The sequence below is a fragment of the Corvus brachyrhynchos genome, unplaced genomic scaffold (assembly GCF_000691975.1).
Source record: "Corvus brachyrhynchos isolate BGI_N302 unplaced genomic scaffold, ASM69197v1 scaffold34, whole genome shotgun sequence".
In the NCBI taxonomy this organism is placed as follows: Eukaryota; Metazoa; Chordata; class Aves; order Passeriformes; family Corvidae; genus Corvus; species Corvus brachyrhynchos.
Window position 1 is genome coordinate 3124301 of NW_008238126.1, and position 18348 is coordinate 3142648.

An 18348-nucleotide genomic window follows, 5' to 3' on the forward strand; every position below is an offset into this window, starting at 1 on the left:
CCTCTGCCCCAGTCCTGCCCATCCTACAGGTGTTCCACATGTAAAATATGCATGTTTAGCTAATGAGGCCATAGTTTGCCTCTGTTTTATTACAGTAACTGGAATTTTTTATGCATCTTTAATAGTATCGATGTTTTCCAGGTGATCATTGAAAGATGGCCCTTCCCTGAAGTACTCATAGACTTTAAACAAAGATATGGAGATCACTAGTGAGGGAAATGGTCTAATGGAATGAGAGAGGGAATATTTATTGTGGTGGTGTTGTTTCAATGTCAAGTATTATGATGTAACTTTTAAATTAAGGGAACAGATCCAGCAGAATTCAGCCTAATCGTTTGTCAGCTTGTGAAGTGGACATTTCCAATTGCCTGTGCTTGACTGTTGGGAGGCAGCCTGGAGTTTTTACCTGCTTGGGATTACAGAAGACTGGCTTGCAAGGTGTATTTTGGCAAGCCTTGGGCATATCTTGAAAAGTGAAGTAGCCTGGTAGAACACAGACCAGCCAGGAAGATTTGAACTTTTCCATATTTATGGAATTAAAGAGTTTACAATTTGAAGGTTGTCTGAAATGTTTCTTGCTGCAACTTGGCTCTTTTTGGGTTAGTTCACTTATCAAACAAAGGTGCAGCCTGAATTTGCATAAGTGTAAACAATGAGTAAGCACTTTACTTGTTTGAGAAATACCTTTTACATGTAATTGCTCATAATTAATTTTGTGATTTTGTTTTTTTTTTATTCTTTCTAGGATACTGTTGGAATTAATATTCCCATCACTAATCCTACCAAAAACGTTGTCAAGATGAGTGTGCTGCTGGACCATCCATCCCTTTTTGGAGAAAACTCTTTCATTGTCAGGCCCAAACAAACATTTTCATATCACCTACAGTTTTCCCCAGCTGCTCTTGGCTCTTTTAATGGAAGGTAGGCTGTAGAGTTTTGATACTTGTAATTGTAGCTGTTTTACTAATAAATGAACTACTTTCATTGAAACCTAAGTCACTTGATGAAAATATTGCCCTAAAAAGCCCCACAGAAGTTAATAAATGGAATTAAGACAATTTCCATCTTTAAATGTATTGTATCCCTAATAGCAGCTTTCCTCTTAGGGGAAAAGCATTATTGACAGGCAATAGAATAACTCCTTGTCATTCTAGTTCACTAGAATTTAGTTAACAATGTTTGAGAAGCTTACTTAATGTTAGAAGCCCCCCTTGAAAACTTCAGATTAATAGTTTGTAAATTTTAAGTTCTGTAAAAGGAATAGAACAATTACATTTTTTTCTCAGAAGGAACAAAATTGTAAAAACTTAACTGAAACCAGATAGAGAACCCTTTAACTGTCTTCACTTAAATCCATTTACCTTCATAATCTTCCATTACTTAACCACGATCTACTAAATGAATATGGAGTGGTTTTAAATTAAAAAAAATTCATTACATTGGAAATCCCAGTGAAACCATGCAGGTATGATAATTAGGTATGAAAAGACAGATGACCTCTTGGTCTTAGTTTCAACTAAAACAGTTCAGCAAGTAATTGAATGGTGTAGAATTGCAAAGCTTATTTTCCTGGAATTTGGTTACCAAAGCATTATTTAGTCAAAGGGCTGACTGAAAAACAATGCCCTGTTTTTCAGTTATCTCAACTGACTGGCAAAAATATGGGAATGGGGAGTAGGGTGGGGTGGTGATTTAAGAGGAGAGCAGAGACATCTGACCAGTTTTGGTCAGTCAAAATCCGTTCAGAGTTTTATTCAATTTGCTTGCAATGATTTTTCCAAAGACCACAATAATGTCAGGTATCATTGAATGATGCAGATTCAAATACTGTTTTATAAAATTGAGAACTGTTACAACTCTAATAAGTTGTTTTGTTTTGTGTTTTGTGGTTTTTTTTTCCCTGTGGGAATTTGTAAAAATCATGCATTCTTAAACTGCAGATGAGGATAGACCTCCTCTTTTTTTTTCATACCACATAATATTTCTGGCATTTTTCAAATGCAGAATTTCCAAATAATAAGATAAAGGTTTGTTTTAACTGGCAAAACTTGGGGCTCAGCTGATTGGTTGGCTGGGCCTTAGGGAATATATGCAGAGGTGACATAAAGCACATCTGGACATTCTCAATATGGTTGTGCAGTTTTGTTCCAGAAGTGTATAATAGCTCCTTTAAATTGCAGTAGCTCCCATAGACTACAGTACAGCTGGACAGAGGTACTTCCCCATTGCATCCACACTATTAAATTTTTTTCTGAAGCCATGCTCTGTTTCCTTTGCTATGTTAGCAGCTGGGAAGAACTGTTGGAAAAGGGATTGTGGCATGTGTACCTTTTCAAATGGTTGATTCTTTCCTAGAGCTGTTTTATGCTCGCTTTAAAAGCTCTGTTGGCACAGGGGATAGTCTGGAACCATAAAGTCATGGCATAGACACAGTTATCTATAATTTAGAAAAAGAACTCATCCTTAGTGGGTCATGGGATTGTACAGTGCATTTCTTCTAAGTTTTTATACACTTCCAGTGCTTTGGTTTAATACTGTTATCACTCTGCTACTCAAAAAAACCTCAAGAAATAGAAAAGAAAATGCAGTAGGAAAGAACTTTATTACAATGTCTGTCACTGAAATATATTGCTGTACATATCTCACCTAGCAGCAAGAAATTTTAAGTCATGACAACACTTGATTGTATATCAAAACAATATTATGAATATTCCTTGGAATATTCCTTGTATATCAAAACAATATGTTGAATATTACTTGAATATCTCCTTGCCAGGCTCATAGGAATGTGTCTATATTTACACCTCAGTTTTTATACCTAGATTTGAGAGATTTTCCTTTTTAAAATTAGTGTATATTATTTCTGTTACTTTGCCCTTCAAAATGGCTAAAAAGAAAATCCTGTAATATTGAAATGAAATTAAAGCTTACTCTTATAAGCAGAAAAATGTTTGAGTTGTATTTTTGATAAAAGCAAGCTAACAAAACCACAAGCAACGAATTTTATCGCTAAAATTTAGGAAGGATGAAGAAGAGATTTTGTTGCAGCAGTAATTCTAAATATTATTAGATTTGGTAGCTGAATTCAGATACCAGTGAGAAGTGTTAGAGGAAAAATATGATCTAATTAAAGAACTCTCTGTGTTGAACTCATTAGGTTTCTCCTGAATTTTAATCTGGGTTTTTTTTTAATTATCTGAAAAAAATAGCTTTATGTTAAGCTTGTGTATCTGTTTTTAGTGTCATGTTCCGGTCAGATGTACTTGGAGAATTTTGGTATGCCCTGAAGTTCAACGTAGAGAAGCCATCGCCAACCGGGCTACCTGAAATAGCTTGTGAGCTTGGAAAGTGAGTAGTTCATAATGCTGGACTGGGTCACTGCTTTTGAGTATCATGGACATTACATGAACAGTTTACAGCAAAAACTCAGAATAGTGCTCTATGTCTGCTGTAGTAGTTTGCAGATAATTTTTTTAGATATATATGTAGGTAGGTGAAATATTCCTTGCAGAAGAACAATTGAAATGAAATTTTAGCCTCTATGTAAACTTCCTCTGAAGTCTTTATAGAGAAATCACTCCAACAATACTGCAGAATGTAATCACCAAGATCCATAATCTTGAGCTCTGTAGGTTGGCTTTATTTTCTGTTTCTTTTCTTCTCCCTGAACTAGGAGTTTACCAACAATCCTGCTTTACAAATGCTTGTATACCAGTTAGCAATATATTTTAACCTCTCAAGAAAAGGGAAAATGATGCAACTTCTGTCCTGCAGGTCCTGGAGGTAGACATGGTTGAAATGCCACAAGTGAAAATGAGCTACTTAGAAAAATGAACCCAATTATTACCATCCTTCAATGATATTTCAACGTGCATTTTGATAGCATAATGTTCAGTCCAGTTCTGAATTTCAAGACATAAGCTAAAACTTTAAGGAAAGGCTTTGGAGAATGTCAAAATTTCAGAAGTGCTTTTCCACATATTACCTCCACTTACTAATAGTTTCTGTGGATACACTGCTCTTGTGAATGCTAAATTCCACTTCTGTCTATCTTTGACTAAATCTGAATTAATATACATAACAGACTGAGAAAAAATGTTGTTAGAGACCACAACATGAAATTTTCTCTGATTAAATTTTTTGTGAGTGAATATTTTCTGCTCTTAAGTATGATGCACAGACTGGAGGTAATTGACAATGCCTTTGTTATTATGTTCTAAAGAAAATAAATTGTGCCATTTCCTGGTTTTTACTTTAAAATTCTGGGCTGACTGGAGTAATTTTTCTCTACTATGTAGGCTTTTGCTGTTAGGAGTTAGGAATTACTTAAAACCTTTTTATTCAGACTATCTGGCATTCATAATTTTCTTTGGCATCCACTGCCTGGAAGCTACATGCACAAATAGTCCAGTGGAAAATGACAAGTCATCCTTTTCCACTGCAAGGAAAATGGATGTTGGAAAAGATTAGCTCCATTAACTACAACTCTTCCTGTCAAAATTCTTATCTCAAACTCCTCAAATCCCATGTTTTATTTTTTCAAATGAGATTTCTTTTCCCTTTATAAGTACATACATGTTGTAGTTCCTATGTATCTGTAAATACGCGGAGGAACACCGTGTCCAGTTCTGGGCTCCTCAGTACAAGAAAGACAAGGAGCTCCTGGAGAGGGTCCAGTGGAGGCCACAAGAATGATGAGGGGTCTGGAGCATCTCTCTTATGGAGAGGGTCCAGTGGAGGCCACAAGAATGATGAGGGGTCTGGAGCATCTCTCCTCTGGAGAGGAAAAGGCTGGGAGGGGATCTCATCAATACATACAAACATCTCAAAGGCAGGTGTGAAGAGGATGGTGCCAGGCTCTTTTTGGTGGTGCCCAGCGGTGTCAGCATAATGTTATCAGCACTCTTCTTGAAGTACAAAGTGGCACAATGGCAGTCAGTGATGGCATTGAGGTTACAGTTCACTTACTGAGAATTGCTCTGCCTCATGGAAAAGATGAGACAGTCCAAGTAAATTGGTTGCATTAATCTGTGATAAATGTGTAAAGGCAGTGTAGGTAGACATCTGTGTATGGTCTAAGAAAGGTATCAATTTGCATGTTTTTTTGAATGGATATACTTCCTTGCTATGTACCCAGAGATGTGAACTGTAAATGTCATCAAATGTTTGAAGCATTTCTGGTTGGTGAAGATTTGTAGTTTTTTAACAGATTAATTTCCATTCTACCAACTTTGCCTTGAATGCAGAAGCATTAGCATATGAATATAGGAATAATGTTTTTCATTGTGTGCTTGCTGTATTCTTTTTACTATTGATCTGAAAAATTTAGGAATTTATGTCCTTGAAATATTACTCGGAATTGGATTAGGAGCCAAGAACCCTTTGATAACTTAGAATCAATTTCTGACCAATTCTTGAAAGAGAAAAGAAAATTTCTAACAATTTCTCTTTTAATTCTTCTTCAGATTCCCTAACATTTGGGATTATCACAGTCAGATCTGCTTATTGTTTGTGTCAGGGTAGATTTAACACATCCCTTAGCATATGTCTCTAAGGAAGGAAACCTTCTCCCTGATATTTTTCATCTTTCCTTATCCATCTTGTTATGGGCTCCACAGTGGAGTCATTGAAGATGAGTCAGTTGAATGTAGTTCACAGTGATCTGGAATTTACTGCCAAATGCAACAATTTTTCCAGCATAACCATGATAGTCAATCTGTGTGGGGTGGCAGGATTTTGATGACTTGAAGAACCTCTAACAGTCAAGTAGTTTCTTATTAAATTTCAGATATTTCAACTTATTTTTCCTTTTGACTAAGTATTACGTATGAAAGAGACCAGACAAAAAAAAAAAAAAAAAAAAAGGGGAGAGATGGTATATGTGAAAAATGGGAATGATCAAGTGAATCTGAAGTTCCTGTGTGAAAATTTCCTAGTATTTCTTTACCCAGCTTTTGAGATCTCAATGATACAATGCTTTTACAGTGTTAGTCAGAAACAAGTCTGCTGCACACTGCTGGGGATTTATGTCACTGCATAGTTTTGAAGGAGCCCACTTGTGAACAGTTTAGGGTCTAAAGTTACAGTCATAAAGCTGGACTGAAATATCTTCTAAATGTTAGTTTTTATATTTTCTTTTTCATTACTGATTTAGCTATGATAAACAGACTAATTTTTTCCAGATGATAAATATGTGGAGCAATCTGGCCATTGACCTGCCACAGCTTTGACTAGAGGGAATATCCATTAGGAGATGAATTACAGCAAAGCCAATATATGTATCTCATTTTTCAGAGTTTTCTTATTTACTGTTTTCACTTATTCACCTTGAATCTCTCCTCTGTGTCCCTTGGTGTTACAACAAGGATGTGATTTATGGTCATATAACTTTGCTAAAAACAAAAAATATAATATTTTGACCAGAATAGAGGAAATGTTGGGAGTCCTGTGAAATATTTTAAAAATTTTCTCCCTATTGAAATTATCTCATGTCTGCTCTTTAACTGGAAAATAAAGAAGGAAAGTCTGTAAAATAGAGGGCCAGTTGATTTAAAGCATAATTAGGCAATCAGCATACTCCAGTCTTTGTTCTGGGAGAGTCACTATACTCATTAAAATATATAACCTACATATGCAAAATAATGATTTTATGATTATGCTGTAATGAACAACACAAAAATGATACAAAATGAAACACTGAATTAATTCAATATTTATTGTTATTAATAATAATAATTTAATAAATATCTTTCCACACTAGTGGGGAAATGCTAATGCAATAAAAATTAAATAAATAAAACCCCCCAAATTTTTCAGGAAATAAAAGAATATATGAATAATGACATGTAATGGAAGAAGCTTTGCAATTAATCATCATTGCATATATGTTTTTTTCCAGATGGACTTATATACACATACCTCTTTCTAATCCCACTCATGAAACTCTGGTGCTACAAATGGCTAACAGTGATCCCAACCATTTTGCAGTTGAGACTGACCCAAAACAACCTGTGAGTAAGATTTCTGTGCTTTCACAAAAAAGATAGAAGAGAGCCTTCTTTTCAAAACAAATTGAATTGTGTATTGTATTGTGGGTTCAGAATATACAATCTTTTAGACATTTTAAGTATGTATTTTAGAGATTTTATAGCCTGAGGAAGAAAACAACTAAACTTGAAAAGCAGCTCAATCTGAAGTACAGATGTTTTTGTTCCTGGAATGCTTTGTTGGAATGGTTTTGAGCAGGACTGCAGAGTAGGTTGTAAATAATTCAGGAGACATTAGAAGGAGAAGCTGTAAACAAACCAGGTGGTTAGAAGCTTCGTAAGTATCTAATAATCAAGATGATAACTAGGTAAATATTTAGGTTAGTAGATAAAATATTAATGGAAGAATACAGTAATATCTCATAGTCATGGCAGTTTTAAGCAACTTGCAAGGCCGATGAATAATTTGATCACTATAGCTGCAAAGAAGCATCAAGCAAATACCTTGAGCCATTTTATTCTCCAAACTCACAGTTACCTCAAGAGTGATTTCTACAGAGCAAGTCTCAACCCTCTTGTTGTGATGTACTCCACTTTTTCCTCCTCCGTCACAGAAGCCCTTCCATCTTTTAGGATGTTAGCTGCCTAACATTTATGTTCTTTCTAGGAATAGCAGTTGAGTAAATTGGCTCAGCTTTTATATTTTCATAGGGATTGGCTAGAGTTCTAGGTGGTCAGGGTTCAGAAATATATTTGTTATTGACCATTGAATGCTAGTTAATAGTACAGGTCCCATAAAGAACTCTTTGGATATTATTAACAGTTAATTCTATGAAATATGTGACCTTTTCATGATGGGGAGATGAGAAAAGGGAAGAGAGAAGCATGGAAACTCTGCCTCTGAATGAGTGGCATTGAGTGCCTCTGTCACAACCTCTTAGGATGTGAATTCAGAACCTTTAACATGAAAAAAACGAAAAGAAAGAAACCTGTGCTGGACAGGAAAGAAATGGTGCCTTTTCTAGGCATGAAGAACATAATATGGGGAAGACACCAGAGCTGGTTTGTCCCTTCCCACCCAAACTATTCTATGATTTTATGATTCTATTCCTGCAAAATGGTTTAAGGGTCAGAGAGAGAGGAGAAGAGTATTGTAATAAAATAAAGCTAAGAAGATACAAAAGATCATATGGGGAAAATAAAGGAATGATATAAAGTCATTATAGATTCAGTTTTCAGAAACTAAACAGCTTTTGGCCTCAAATATAGCAGTACAGCCAGACCAACTGTTCCTAGAAGGGGCTCTGAAGGTAACAGCTAAAGGAGAACAAACTTACTTACTCAGCTTCCCCATATATTGCTACATGGGATTCCATTAAATTAAAAGTATAAAACCTTTTTCATAAAACTAGAAAAGTTTCTTCTAGTCTGTCTTTTGTTTCATGCATGATAACACATCTTCACACACTATATTAAACCTTGACAAGTGCTATTACTAATCATTTAATGAATTGGCATTTGAATAGGAGCTAAGAAACAATGGATTCAAACTATATTAATTTTCTGGGAGTATTATATAGATATATTATGTTTAAGTCATTGGCACAGAAGTGGATTAGATTTAAATATAGTGACTTTTGGCTGCTGCAGATTGCATATTACCTTGTGCAGGAAATTAACAACAAGAAAAAAAATCTATCTGCTCTCACAATTTATCACCACAGATTCACACATCAACGATAGCTACAGTACATTGCGTAGGAAAAGACGCATTCAACACTAACTGCAGCAATTTCCTTTCTTCCTTCCCTTTTTATTCTAATCCTCAGTCCTGTATATAATTTATGGATTGAATTCTGAAAGATTACTTGTCAATTGCAGTAGTTCTCCCAGTTACAGGATAGCTTTGGTTGCTATATGCAGCTACTTAATATTTATTTCATGTAGCTGTCCCTTTTTGAATCTATTTCTCCCATTACAGATCCATGTTTGGAGAGGTCATGTGATTTCCTTCAGTTTTGGTGACAAAGTCAGGGGGTGGCATTTGAATCACAGAATGACAGAATGGTTGGGGTTGGAAGGAGCCTGTGGAGACCATCTAATCCAACCCCCTTCCTAAAGCAGGTTCATCCAGAGGAGGTTGCACAGGAACACCTCCAGGCAGGTTTTGAATATCTCCAGAGATGGAGACTCCACAGTTTCTGTCGACAGCGTGTTCCAGTGCTCAGTTACTCTCACAGGAAAGAAGTTTTTCCTCATATTGAGATGGAACTTTCTGTGCTTCAGCTCACGGCCATTGCCCTTGTCCTGTCACCGGGCAACAGTGGAAAGAGTTTGGCATTTGCCTATAAGATACTTGTATACACCGATGAGGTCCCCTCTGAGTTGGGCTTTCTCCAGACTGCGCAGGCCCAGCTCCCACTGCCTCTCCTCACAAGAGATGCTCCAGACCCCCAACCATCTTTGTAGCCTCTGCTGGACCCTCTCCAATAATTCCTTGTCTTTCTTGGGCTGGGGAGCCCAGACATGGACAGAGCTCTCCAGATGTGAACTTGCTTCTCCTGAATATGTTACATCCTAGGTTTAGTACCTCCACACAACAGTGCATTCAACTTCCAGAAGTTTACTGCTCATAAACCATGCCTTGTGTTTCGGGTATTGGTTTATAATAACACCCATTTCAAAGCCTTTGCTATGCATGGAAGAAGTTTCCCATCTTGATCATTTAAGTTTCTGCTCTCTTTAAAGCAAATAATGCTTTCTTGTCAGCAGAAAGATTCTGATTTGTGCAACCCTCAGATGAAATGCAACAAAAAAGAGCAAATTATTAGAACATTAGATTGAAGATGGGATTGTCCAATAAAGATACATTATATTTAAAGATATTAGAGTCAGGCCAGTAATTTTAATATTTCATATAACTTTCCATATTTGTTTTTATGTCATCTAAGATGTAGAACTTTCGAATATACTGGGCTGTCGATCAGAAAATGTCTCAAATCGATTTCTTCAGTCACTGAGTTATGTTAAATAAACCAGATTCAGCAGTGATATCACAGAATTTTTTTTCTTCCCTAGGGATATTTGCCTAAAATTAATAACCAAAATGTTGACTAATATTTCAGAATTTAAAAAAATTCAAATATTATTAACATATTTTCATGTGTGTGGAAGTTTGTTCCAGTTTCAATTTGGAAGAAAGGGCATTACTGAAATACCACAAGGGATTATTTTCCAAAGAACTGATTCAACTTAAAGTATGGACATCATTAACAATACACTTTCCTGAGGTCCAGTTGGATTAGGCTCAAGTATTCCTGAACTTCAGGGTGCATAATGAAGTCTAAATGAAATTCAAAGGCTTTAAATCTCTTGCCAGCTTCATGTCATTAGAAGCAGCTCTGTTACCCTTTGCACACTGACAAAAATGAGAAAAGCATGCATATCTTACTAGTAGCTTTGCAATTGTAGCCTAGGATGGTTTAAATGGAATATAACATCTTTGTTTTCTTTCAAAAATTTGATAAAAGCTTTCAAGTATTCCCTTTAATGGGATTTGGATTTTCATATCCTTTTTCCTTTTTTGTTTCTTTTTTTAACAAGCTACACCTAATTTTTGTTTCCCTTCTTGTCAACCTTAAACTAACTTAATAACTTTATAAATGCTGCCAAATTATCTAAAAGCTGGAATAAAAGTGAACTTACATAAGTTTACTGTAAAGTTCCAACTCATTTTCCATTAACATATTGCATATTAGGAGTGTCTGGGGAAAAAGTCATTGGGATGTTGAGTTTCGTTTTTCTGTCCTGACCACATCTTTCTTTGTCTTTAGCAGAAAAGGATTCAGTTTCAGCATCAGATTTAACAGCTGAAAATTTTCAGTAATTAATACTGTTATGATCCCAAATTTACTACTTTTTTTCTATACAAATACATGGATGTATTTCACATATATGTGTCTTATATTGATACACACATATATTTATGATGTAAAAAAAAGTCTTACAAACAGGATTGTCTCTATGGCCAAAAAGAATTGTCCTTTCACTGTAAGTCTTCAGTTTGCTATTCTCCTGGCTTATAACTAGCCTAAACCTTTTCCATTAAGCTGTGTTCTTTCCTGATTGGCTTTGAAACACAATTTTTATTGAGGACAAATAATTTAGTAGAGAAGGGCTGGCAGGAAGGAGTGCAATCTCTGTGTGCAAGCTTTAACGATTTTCTTAATGACTATGAATATTGTTTTGTACAGAGTAGAGAGCAAACTCTCAGATTCAATGAAAAAATTCCCTCCTTTCTTCATTTTATAACAGAAATAATGTATTTATAGTTGCTTCAGACTAAGCTTCTGTATTTAAACATATATCTGAGGTATTATGAAGAGCAATGATAGTTCCTTTTCACATGAGTATCATGGAAGCCACTTCTTTATGTAAAAAAAAATGAAAGGCAGGAGATGTGTTAGCATCAGCACATTTAATTGAATGATTGAATGATTTTATGACCTTCTTAAAATACGTTGTTTAGCATTATTTCTCAATTCTAGTTCTAAAAGCAATTTATTCTTTGGATTACAGTAGAAAGCAAGTAATTTTTTTTGCTCAGCTTATTTCAAAACAAATTACTTTATGGATACAGAGAACATCATACTGTATAATACAAAATGAATTTTTAAAACCAAATCTATAATGTAAAAATTAACAATCCTTTCTGCTTTCAGAGCAGGCAGTCTGCTGGATTAGCATAACTCCATGTTGGTTATTTTGATTCATTGTGGCACTGCATTTTCTGAGTAATGATTAAATGTCAAGTAATACTTCCTGGAAATCGAACTCCTGTCTGTTTCCATCTCTATGGAAGAGTTATTATTATGAATAATGTGGATGTCTTACTGAAATTACTCGAAATTTTAAAATCTTAGTGTTAATTTAATTAATTTAATTATGTATTCTTATTAGGTGACATCCTGTCTTTATCTACTTTTTCATTCTATTCAAAAGTATTTGGGAAGGGGTTCTTTCTACTATGGTTCTTTCTCCATTTGTGAGTCTTCATTTAATAAATGGGTCTGGAACTGGACTGCAAATGAAAGTTTAATTAACTATTATGGCAGTATTCTGATTAATTACTTTGAAACTTTCTCCCCAAAAGAGAAAAAAAAAATTCATGTTTTGTGTGTTAGTTGAGCACACCTGAGCTCTGTCCTCTCTTCTGCACAACCTACCTCCCACTGCCATCAGGAGGGATATCTGTTGTTCAAGGCACATCAACATCCCTGTCCCTAACTGAGCTGGTACTGATGCCTAAAGATTTTTAGCTTTTTATATATTTTCATGTATTTGTAGATTTGGAGGCTGCTGCATGCTTGTATCTTCTAGTACTTTTCCTACTCTTGTTCCCCTACCTTTTAGTACTGTATTTTTCATATATTCATAGCTCTGTATACTTCTATTACATAGTTAAATAGCTACTAGTATTTTTCCTACCCTTTCTCGTAGATTTTAGAATAATAAGCTAACCTTCTAACACATTCCTGAAATACTGTTTAGTCTTGTTTTCAAGAAGAGAACCTGCAACAAAGACCTTTTGTTTTCCAACCAGAATCTGAGAAGACACAGCAATAAACAGGGCAAAAAAGCCCCTGGACCAATTCCAATGGGGCAGTTCCCAGGGTAAAATTACCTAAACTACTGTTCTTCTAATTGGACAATATTTGATAGGGATATTAATCAATTAACCTTATAAAATTGTAGAACTACTGTATTACATGTGCATATTGCCATATTATGCAGCTTGAAGGCCTTTCAATTAAAGATTTCCTTTTATATTATCACTTTTAACACTGTTTGGAAGGATCTGTGTTTTATTCCAGGTAAGAGTACCCTAGAAACACACCCAGAGGATGACTGGCAAGACCGGGAATGCTGTGCCTCCTGCCTGGGCCCAGCTCTGGGATGGCAGGGAAAGCCACAGGGCAGTGAGGAAAAGCAACATAAGGCTCTGTCAGAGAGTGGATGAGATCAATGGTTCAAGATAACACCTCTGTGTGTGTGGGGTGGGGGTGAGCCAGGCCTTGCTTTGTGGGGAGACAGTGACCCCAGACTCCCCAGCTTGGCTGAGCTGCAATCAATCAATCAATCAATCACTGGGGTGGTGCTAACCCAGTCTCTGACTGGCAGAGCTGTCCATCAGTCACACACTGGGGCAGTGTTAGGTGGCTTCCTAGTGGGTCGGCCAGTGAAGGTTTTAGGGCCTAAAAGGTGGAGCACAGTATAATACTGCCCTTCCCTGGAGTTTTTGTCATAGCCATGCTTCAACTCGAGGAGTTGGTAGCTATATGTGTGCTTTGTCAGTACCAGCTGTGGTAGGGTGTTGTTTTGACCTTTTATTGCAAATTATATTCCTTTTATAAAATACAGGTTAACTGCTCATGATAGCAATCAATTACCTTTTTATCTCTTGTTACATACAAACATTATTTAAACATATGTGATATTTAAAGGATAGTACCTGTTTTTTATTAAAGAAATAGACACAGTAGTTGTGTATTCAGTGATTCTGGCTGATCACTCTTTTAGTGCACTGGCATTTTTATCATTCTTAGTTCTGCTCTTTCACTGCTTATCTGGTTCTTACAGCATATCTTACTCCATTGTAGCCAGCTACCTTGCTTTTTCCCTGTGCAGTTGAGTCTCAAGTAGAATACTTGAGGTGAAGAGAAAACTTGCAATGTTATTTACAGTGTTGGTTTCGATAAAGGTAAGCAGAAGGGAGACAATGCACTGGCTTATTAAAACCTGGCATGTATTCCCTTTCTAAGCCAGTTTTTGTCTGTGGAGGTCGCTGTGATAACCCTTCAGTGTCATCAGTACGATCAGACACCAGAGTCCTGTTTGAGTGGTGTTTGATGTCCTTGGAGCAGTCTCTAACACCAGCCCTGGGGTGGCTGGGCAGAGGACGTGCAGTGACTGCCACTGGGATTGTTTGCTGCAATGCACTCGCTGCCTTTGCAGCCTGTGCTGGCTGAGAGGGGAGAATGCATCTGGTGGAACACATTAATCATATACACATCAACACTGTTGGTACAGAGCACAAAACAGACACAGACTCAAAAAAATTGATTTCCTCTCTCTTACCCCTCCTTTGTTTTGCCTCTTTCTTGTGTTTGTACAGCTGACTATTCCTCCTCATTCCACCACTCAGCTGCCTGTGAGATTCTGTCCCACTGCCCTTGGAAGACGCAATCACAAGGCGACAATAGCCTTCCAATGCCCAAAGGTAGGATCATGTGCTCATGCCCACAACACTTGGGATTCAGATTAGATATAATTTGTGATAGGCAAGGAAGTCAGAGGCTTAGCCTGTAGGTCGAGTTGAAGTTTAGTGACTGGATGCATAATGAAAAAGCAAATGCAAAGATGATGAAAACTTACAATTTGTTGTATCCTTAGTTCTACACAGAAATTATTCTGTTTACAATATTAAAATGTGGTATAATGGCCTAGGAGCTAGAACAAATAATGAATAATATTAGCTTGCTCAGTACTGTGTTCTGCTGTTTTTAACACTAGAAGACTGCTGCTTCTTAGCAGCATCACCTCTGAAATTAAATTTCTTGATGTTTTTCCCAACCCCAAACAAAACTAAATAGTTTCATTTTTTATCTGAACTGAATTTTAGAAGGTCACACACTTGAAAAAGTGAATTCTTCCTTTCATTTTATCTGAAAAGGCTTTTTGCTTTGAACACCTTAGAGTTGTTTACTTTTTTTCCTCTGTGAATTTTCCTAAAGTTGATGAGAAACAAGTAAATAAAGAGACATATGTCATCAATATGACCTACTAACTGTTTTTAAATTACAGCTGGAATAAAAAAGAAAACTTGATAGTACAATGCAAATGATAATATTTCATCATGTGAGGTGTGGTTAAATGAAGCATTTGCTTTCTGTGCAATTTCCTCTCTGTATTTTTTTTTTTTTTTTTGAGTTTCAGATATCCTAAAAGACTGCTGACCTGTGAATTATTCCAGTTTAGTGCTACCAGCAGTTTTCAGTAGTATTTTAAGTAATACTAAAAGAGCAAATATTGTTTTATATGAAGAAAACAAATACTGAAGGAAGTCCTGTGGCAATTTTTTTCCTGAAAAAGTATGTTGAACAGACTGGTTATTTGCAGGTGGTGTTGTCACAGCATTTATTTTCAGAATTTCTCTTAAATATTTATTAAGGATAAAAACAAGGAGACAGCAATTCTTATATGAACAGTATGTATCCAAGGTCAGTCCAAGAGGACACAATGTCCTTATCTTCTCTGAAACCTGATGGTCCACAGAAACCTTGTATCTACAAGTTTTTTCTAATATCCTTGATTTTTCTGTGTCTAAATGTTAATGTTTTTTATTATCTTTGGAGTAACACTTCTAGCTTTTTGTGTGATTCTACTGCTGTTCCACAAAAGAATTATTTTCTTTCTTCCTTTGTGTTCTGGAGAGAACTTCTCACTTCACCTGCTTTCGGGTTCTAATATATGTGCTTTGAGTGTTGCTTTTGCAACCACCTACATCCTTCCATTCGTCACCCTGGAAGCTCTGAGTAGCTGGATGGAAGTTAAATACAATGTGCTTGAAGTAAGACAGAAATTAAATACAAAAAGGAGATGTGAACGTCTCCCAGAATGGAGCTGTTGATTTCCAGATAGCAATACTTAGCTATCTGGAAATAACAACAGCTTTAAGGAATTAAAAAGAAAGCAGACATTGAAGCTCACTTATAGCAGAGACACAGAACAGTAGAAGAAAGAGGTAGGCAAAATACTTTAAAACCTACAGCTCTGACTTGTCAAATAATAAAAAGTGGCACATTTCATTCACAGTTTGGAGAGTGGCTATTTCACCTTACGGGATCTGGTCATCCTCCTCAGCAGATGGAAACAACCACCATAAGTGCCTGCATTGGCGAGTACTCTTCTGCCGTCATATCCTTCAAAAATCCAACTGCTGAAAATGTGGTGATAGATATCATGCTGACAGGTACAGGGGATTGGACTTTGTTTTGTTGGTTTTTTTTTTTTTTTTGGGTGGGGGAAGGAACTTAAGCTGTATGGGTTGCATTAAAAGTGTGAAAGGGATGTGATTGAATTTTCCTCATTCCATTTTTTGGCAAGAGTTGTTGTGTATTATCCACATCCACACTGAAAACTCTGTAAAGTGTGCTGTGGGAGATAGAAAGAACACAAACCTGTAACAACTGCTCACAGTAGATTTCTTGGGTCACACAGCCTTGTGTGGATGTGCAGCTGCTGGCTGTGGACTGCACTGTAGCATTTCGGCAACAGGAGACTCCTGGGATGTGTTCTGGTAGCTGTATGTCTAAATCAAACAGCTAATGCTTTGTATTGCTTTTTTTCCTCAGTTTCCTTCAAAAGTTTTATATTATTGGTCAGATTCTGGATAACTAAAGGAGTTAATAAGAGAGCAAGGGCAAAACATTTTTAGTTAAGTTTGTTTTTTGTTTGTTTTTTTTCTGATGACCTTCTGAACAAGTATGTTTCATCAATATTTTCAAACATGCTTTAAAGGATGAGATCCAGAATTATCAGAGATTGATAAGTAACTGTCCATACTGGGATTTCACAAATGCTGTAAGAAGTCAGGTTCTAAATCCCACATTCTCTTTGATGACTAACATTTACTCAAAGAGGAAATTTCACTTTTAGTGCATCAGAAGGCTTTAAAAGGTTCTCTGAATCTCCACCTACCCAAACATAACATTGTAGGTAGCACCAGAAAATTGGTGCCAAAGCATGTCCTGGCATCTACAAATAACAAAACCTGAGGATAAACCTCCCAGTTTTATCTTCATAAATAAATAAACATAAGAGAAATAGCAAAAACCAAAACCATAGGAGAATAGTGAATCAAACCTCTTCAAAGGTATGTTTTAAGCCATGTTTACACACTCATACTGTGATTTGGGGTTTGTGGCACATAGAATAAGTGAAGAAATGTCTTTTAAAAACTGTAGATTGGTGTTTATTTTTGTCTTAAACTCAAGCTTTTTAATCCTACCTTCTGAATATGAATTAGAAATAAAGAAATACATCTTTGTCCACATATGCAGTTCTTTTATGGGGGATCTTGGAAATATGTTTACCTAAAAGGTGCCTGGCCAAAAGCATCTTGGTCTCATGACTAAACAGTCTGAACTTCTGCTGGCCAATTTTTTTTTTTTTTGGTCAGACTTCAGTGCAGTTTCCCATATTAACTGCTGAAATATTTCCATTCACAACTGTCACAAAACAGAGTTCAATTTGTAAATAATTAGACCAGTTCTGAATTTCTCTTGATGTTCTCTTCTGGCAAGGGAAGTAACAGCATGCAGAGGATTCTCTGCTTACAAGCTAAGTGAATCATGGCCAGGATCTTGGGGACAGTCAGAGTTCACCTGCTGAGCAGGGTACCTGGCAGAGAGGGGATCCTGGCATTAAGAGGAACAGAGTCTTGTCCAGCTTCCTACTTATCTGGCATCTGGGTGTCTTTAAGTGACAAGGAGCACTGCAGATAGGCCCTGCACAGGGCTGTTGATGCAGGAGGTGGCATTCAGTGCATGTACACAAGGCTCCAAAGTGCTGCTCATAGTAGAAAAGGAAGCATAAATGTTGACTGCACACCACAGGAGCTGCTCTTGGGCAATCATTCTGATTGTGCAGTCATTACTTCTGTAATCCAGGTGGCAGCTGCAACTCTGGTCTGAGGCTATCAGGAATTCTGAGGTTTCTCCCTGGCACTGCAGTATGAATGGCAAGAGCCAGTTAGATGTGTGCTGTGGTAGGTGAACTTCCTGGTTTGAGAGGGAAATGGGCAGCCTGTAGGGGAGAGACAGGCTGTGGACTTCTTAGAGCAGCTGGATGTATTCAGATCCACAAATCCAGATAAAATTCATAATGTAATAAAACAGTTGGCCAAAATGGTTGTGAGGCTGTTGTTTTCTATGAAAATTCATGCTGATCAGATGTTTCTGTTGACTGGGAAAAGGCTTTGTTTTTTTCCCCTTTGAAAAGTGGTAGAAGGAAGGCTAAAGGCTCAGTAGGATGATCAGCCTCACCTGAAGCCCTGGTGGGGTCATTGGACACTTTTTGCATGGGACACCTTTTGCAGTGTGGGTAGCCCATGATTAGCACATTCTCTTACAGTCCATGTCCAAGCCCATGAAGGTCAAGAAGGTAATCAGGACTAGTCAAATGGATTTCTTAAGTGCAAATCATGATTGACAAATGTGATTGCCTTCTATAAGGAAATGAGTGATTATGCAAATAAAGGAGGAGCAGTGAATGTAATATACTATGATTTATTAGGACTTTT

The 18348-nt window shown here is 36.6% G+C and overlaps 1 protein-coding gene across 1 annotated transcript in view; it reads left to right on the forward strand.

Moving 5' to 3' along the window:
• Positions 1-18348, forward strand: part of CFAP47 (cilia and flagella associated protein 47) — a 278872-nt gene that overhangs the window by 191626 nt on the left and 68898 nt on the right. Inside the window, exons 53-57 of the mRNA XM_017733531.1 lie at positions 746-921; positions 3241-3348; positions 6899-7010; positions 14161-14265; positions 15861-16017. Coding sequence (XP_017589020.1) covers positions 746-921; positions 3241-3348; positions 6899-7010; positions 14161-14265; positions 15861-16017 — 658 coding nt within the window. The remainder of the gene's footprint in view (positions 1-745; positions 922-3240; positions 3349-6898; positions 7011-14160; positions 14266-15860; positions 16018-18348) is intronic.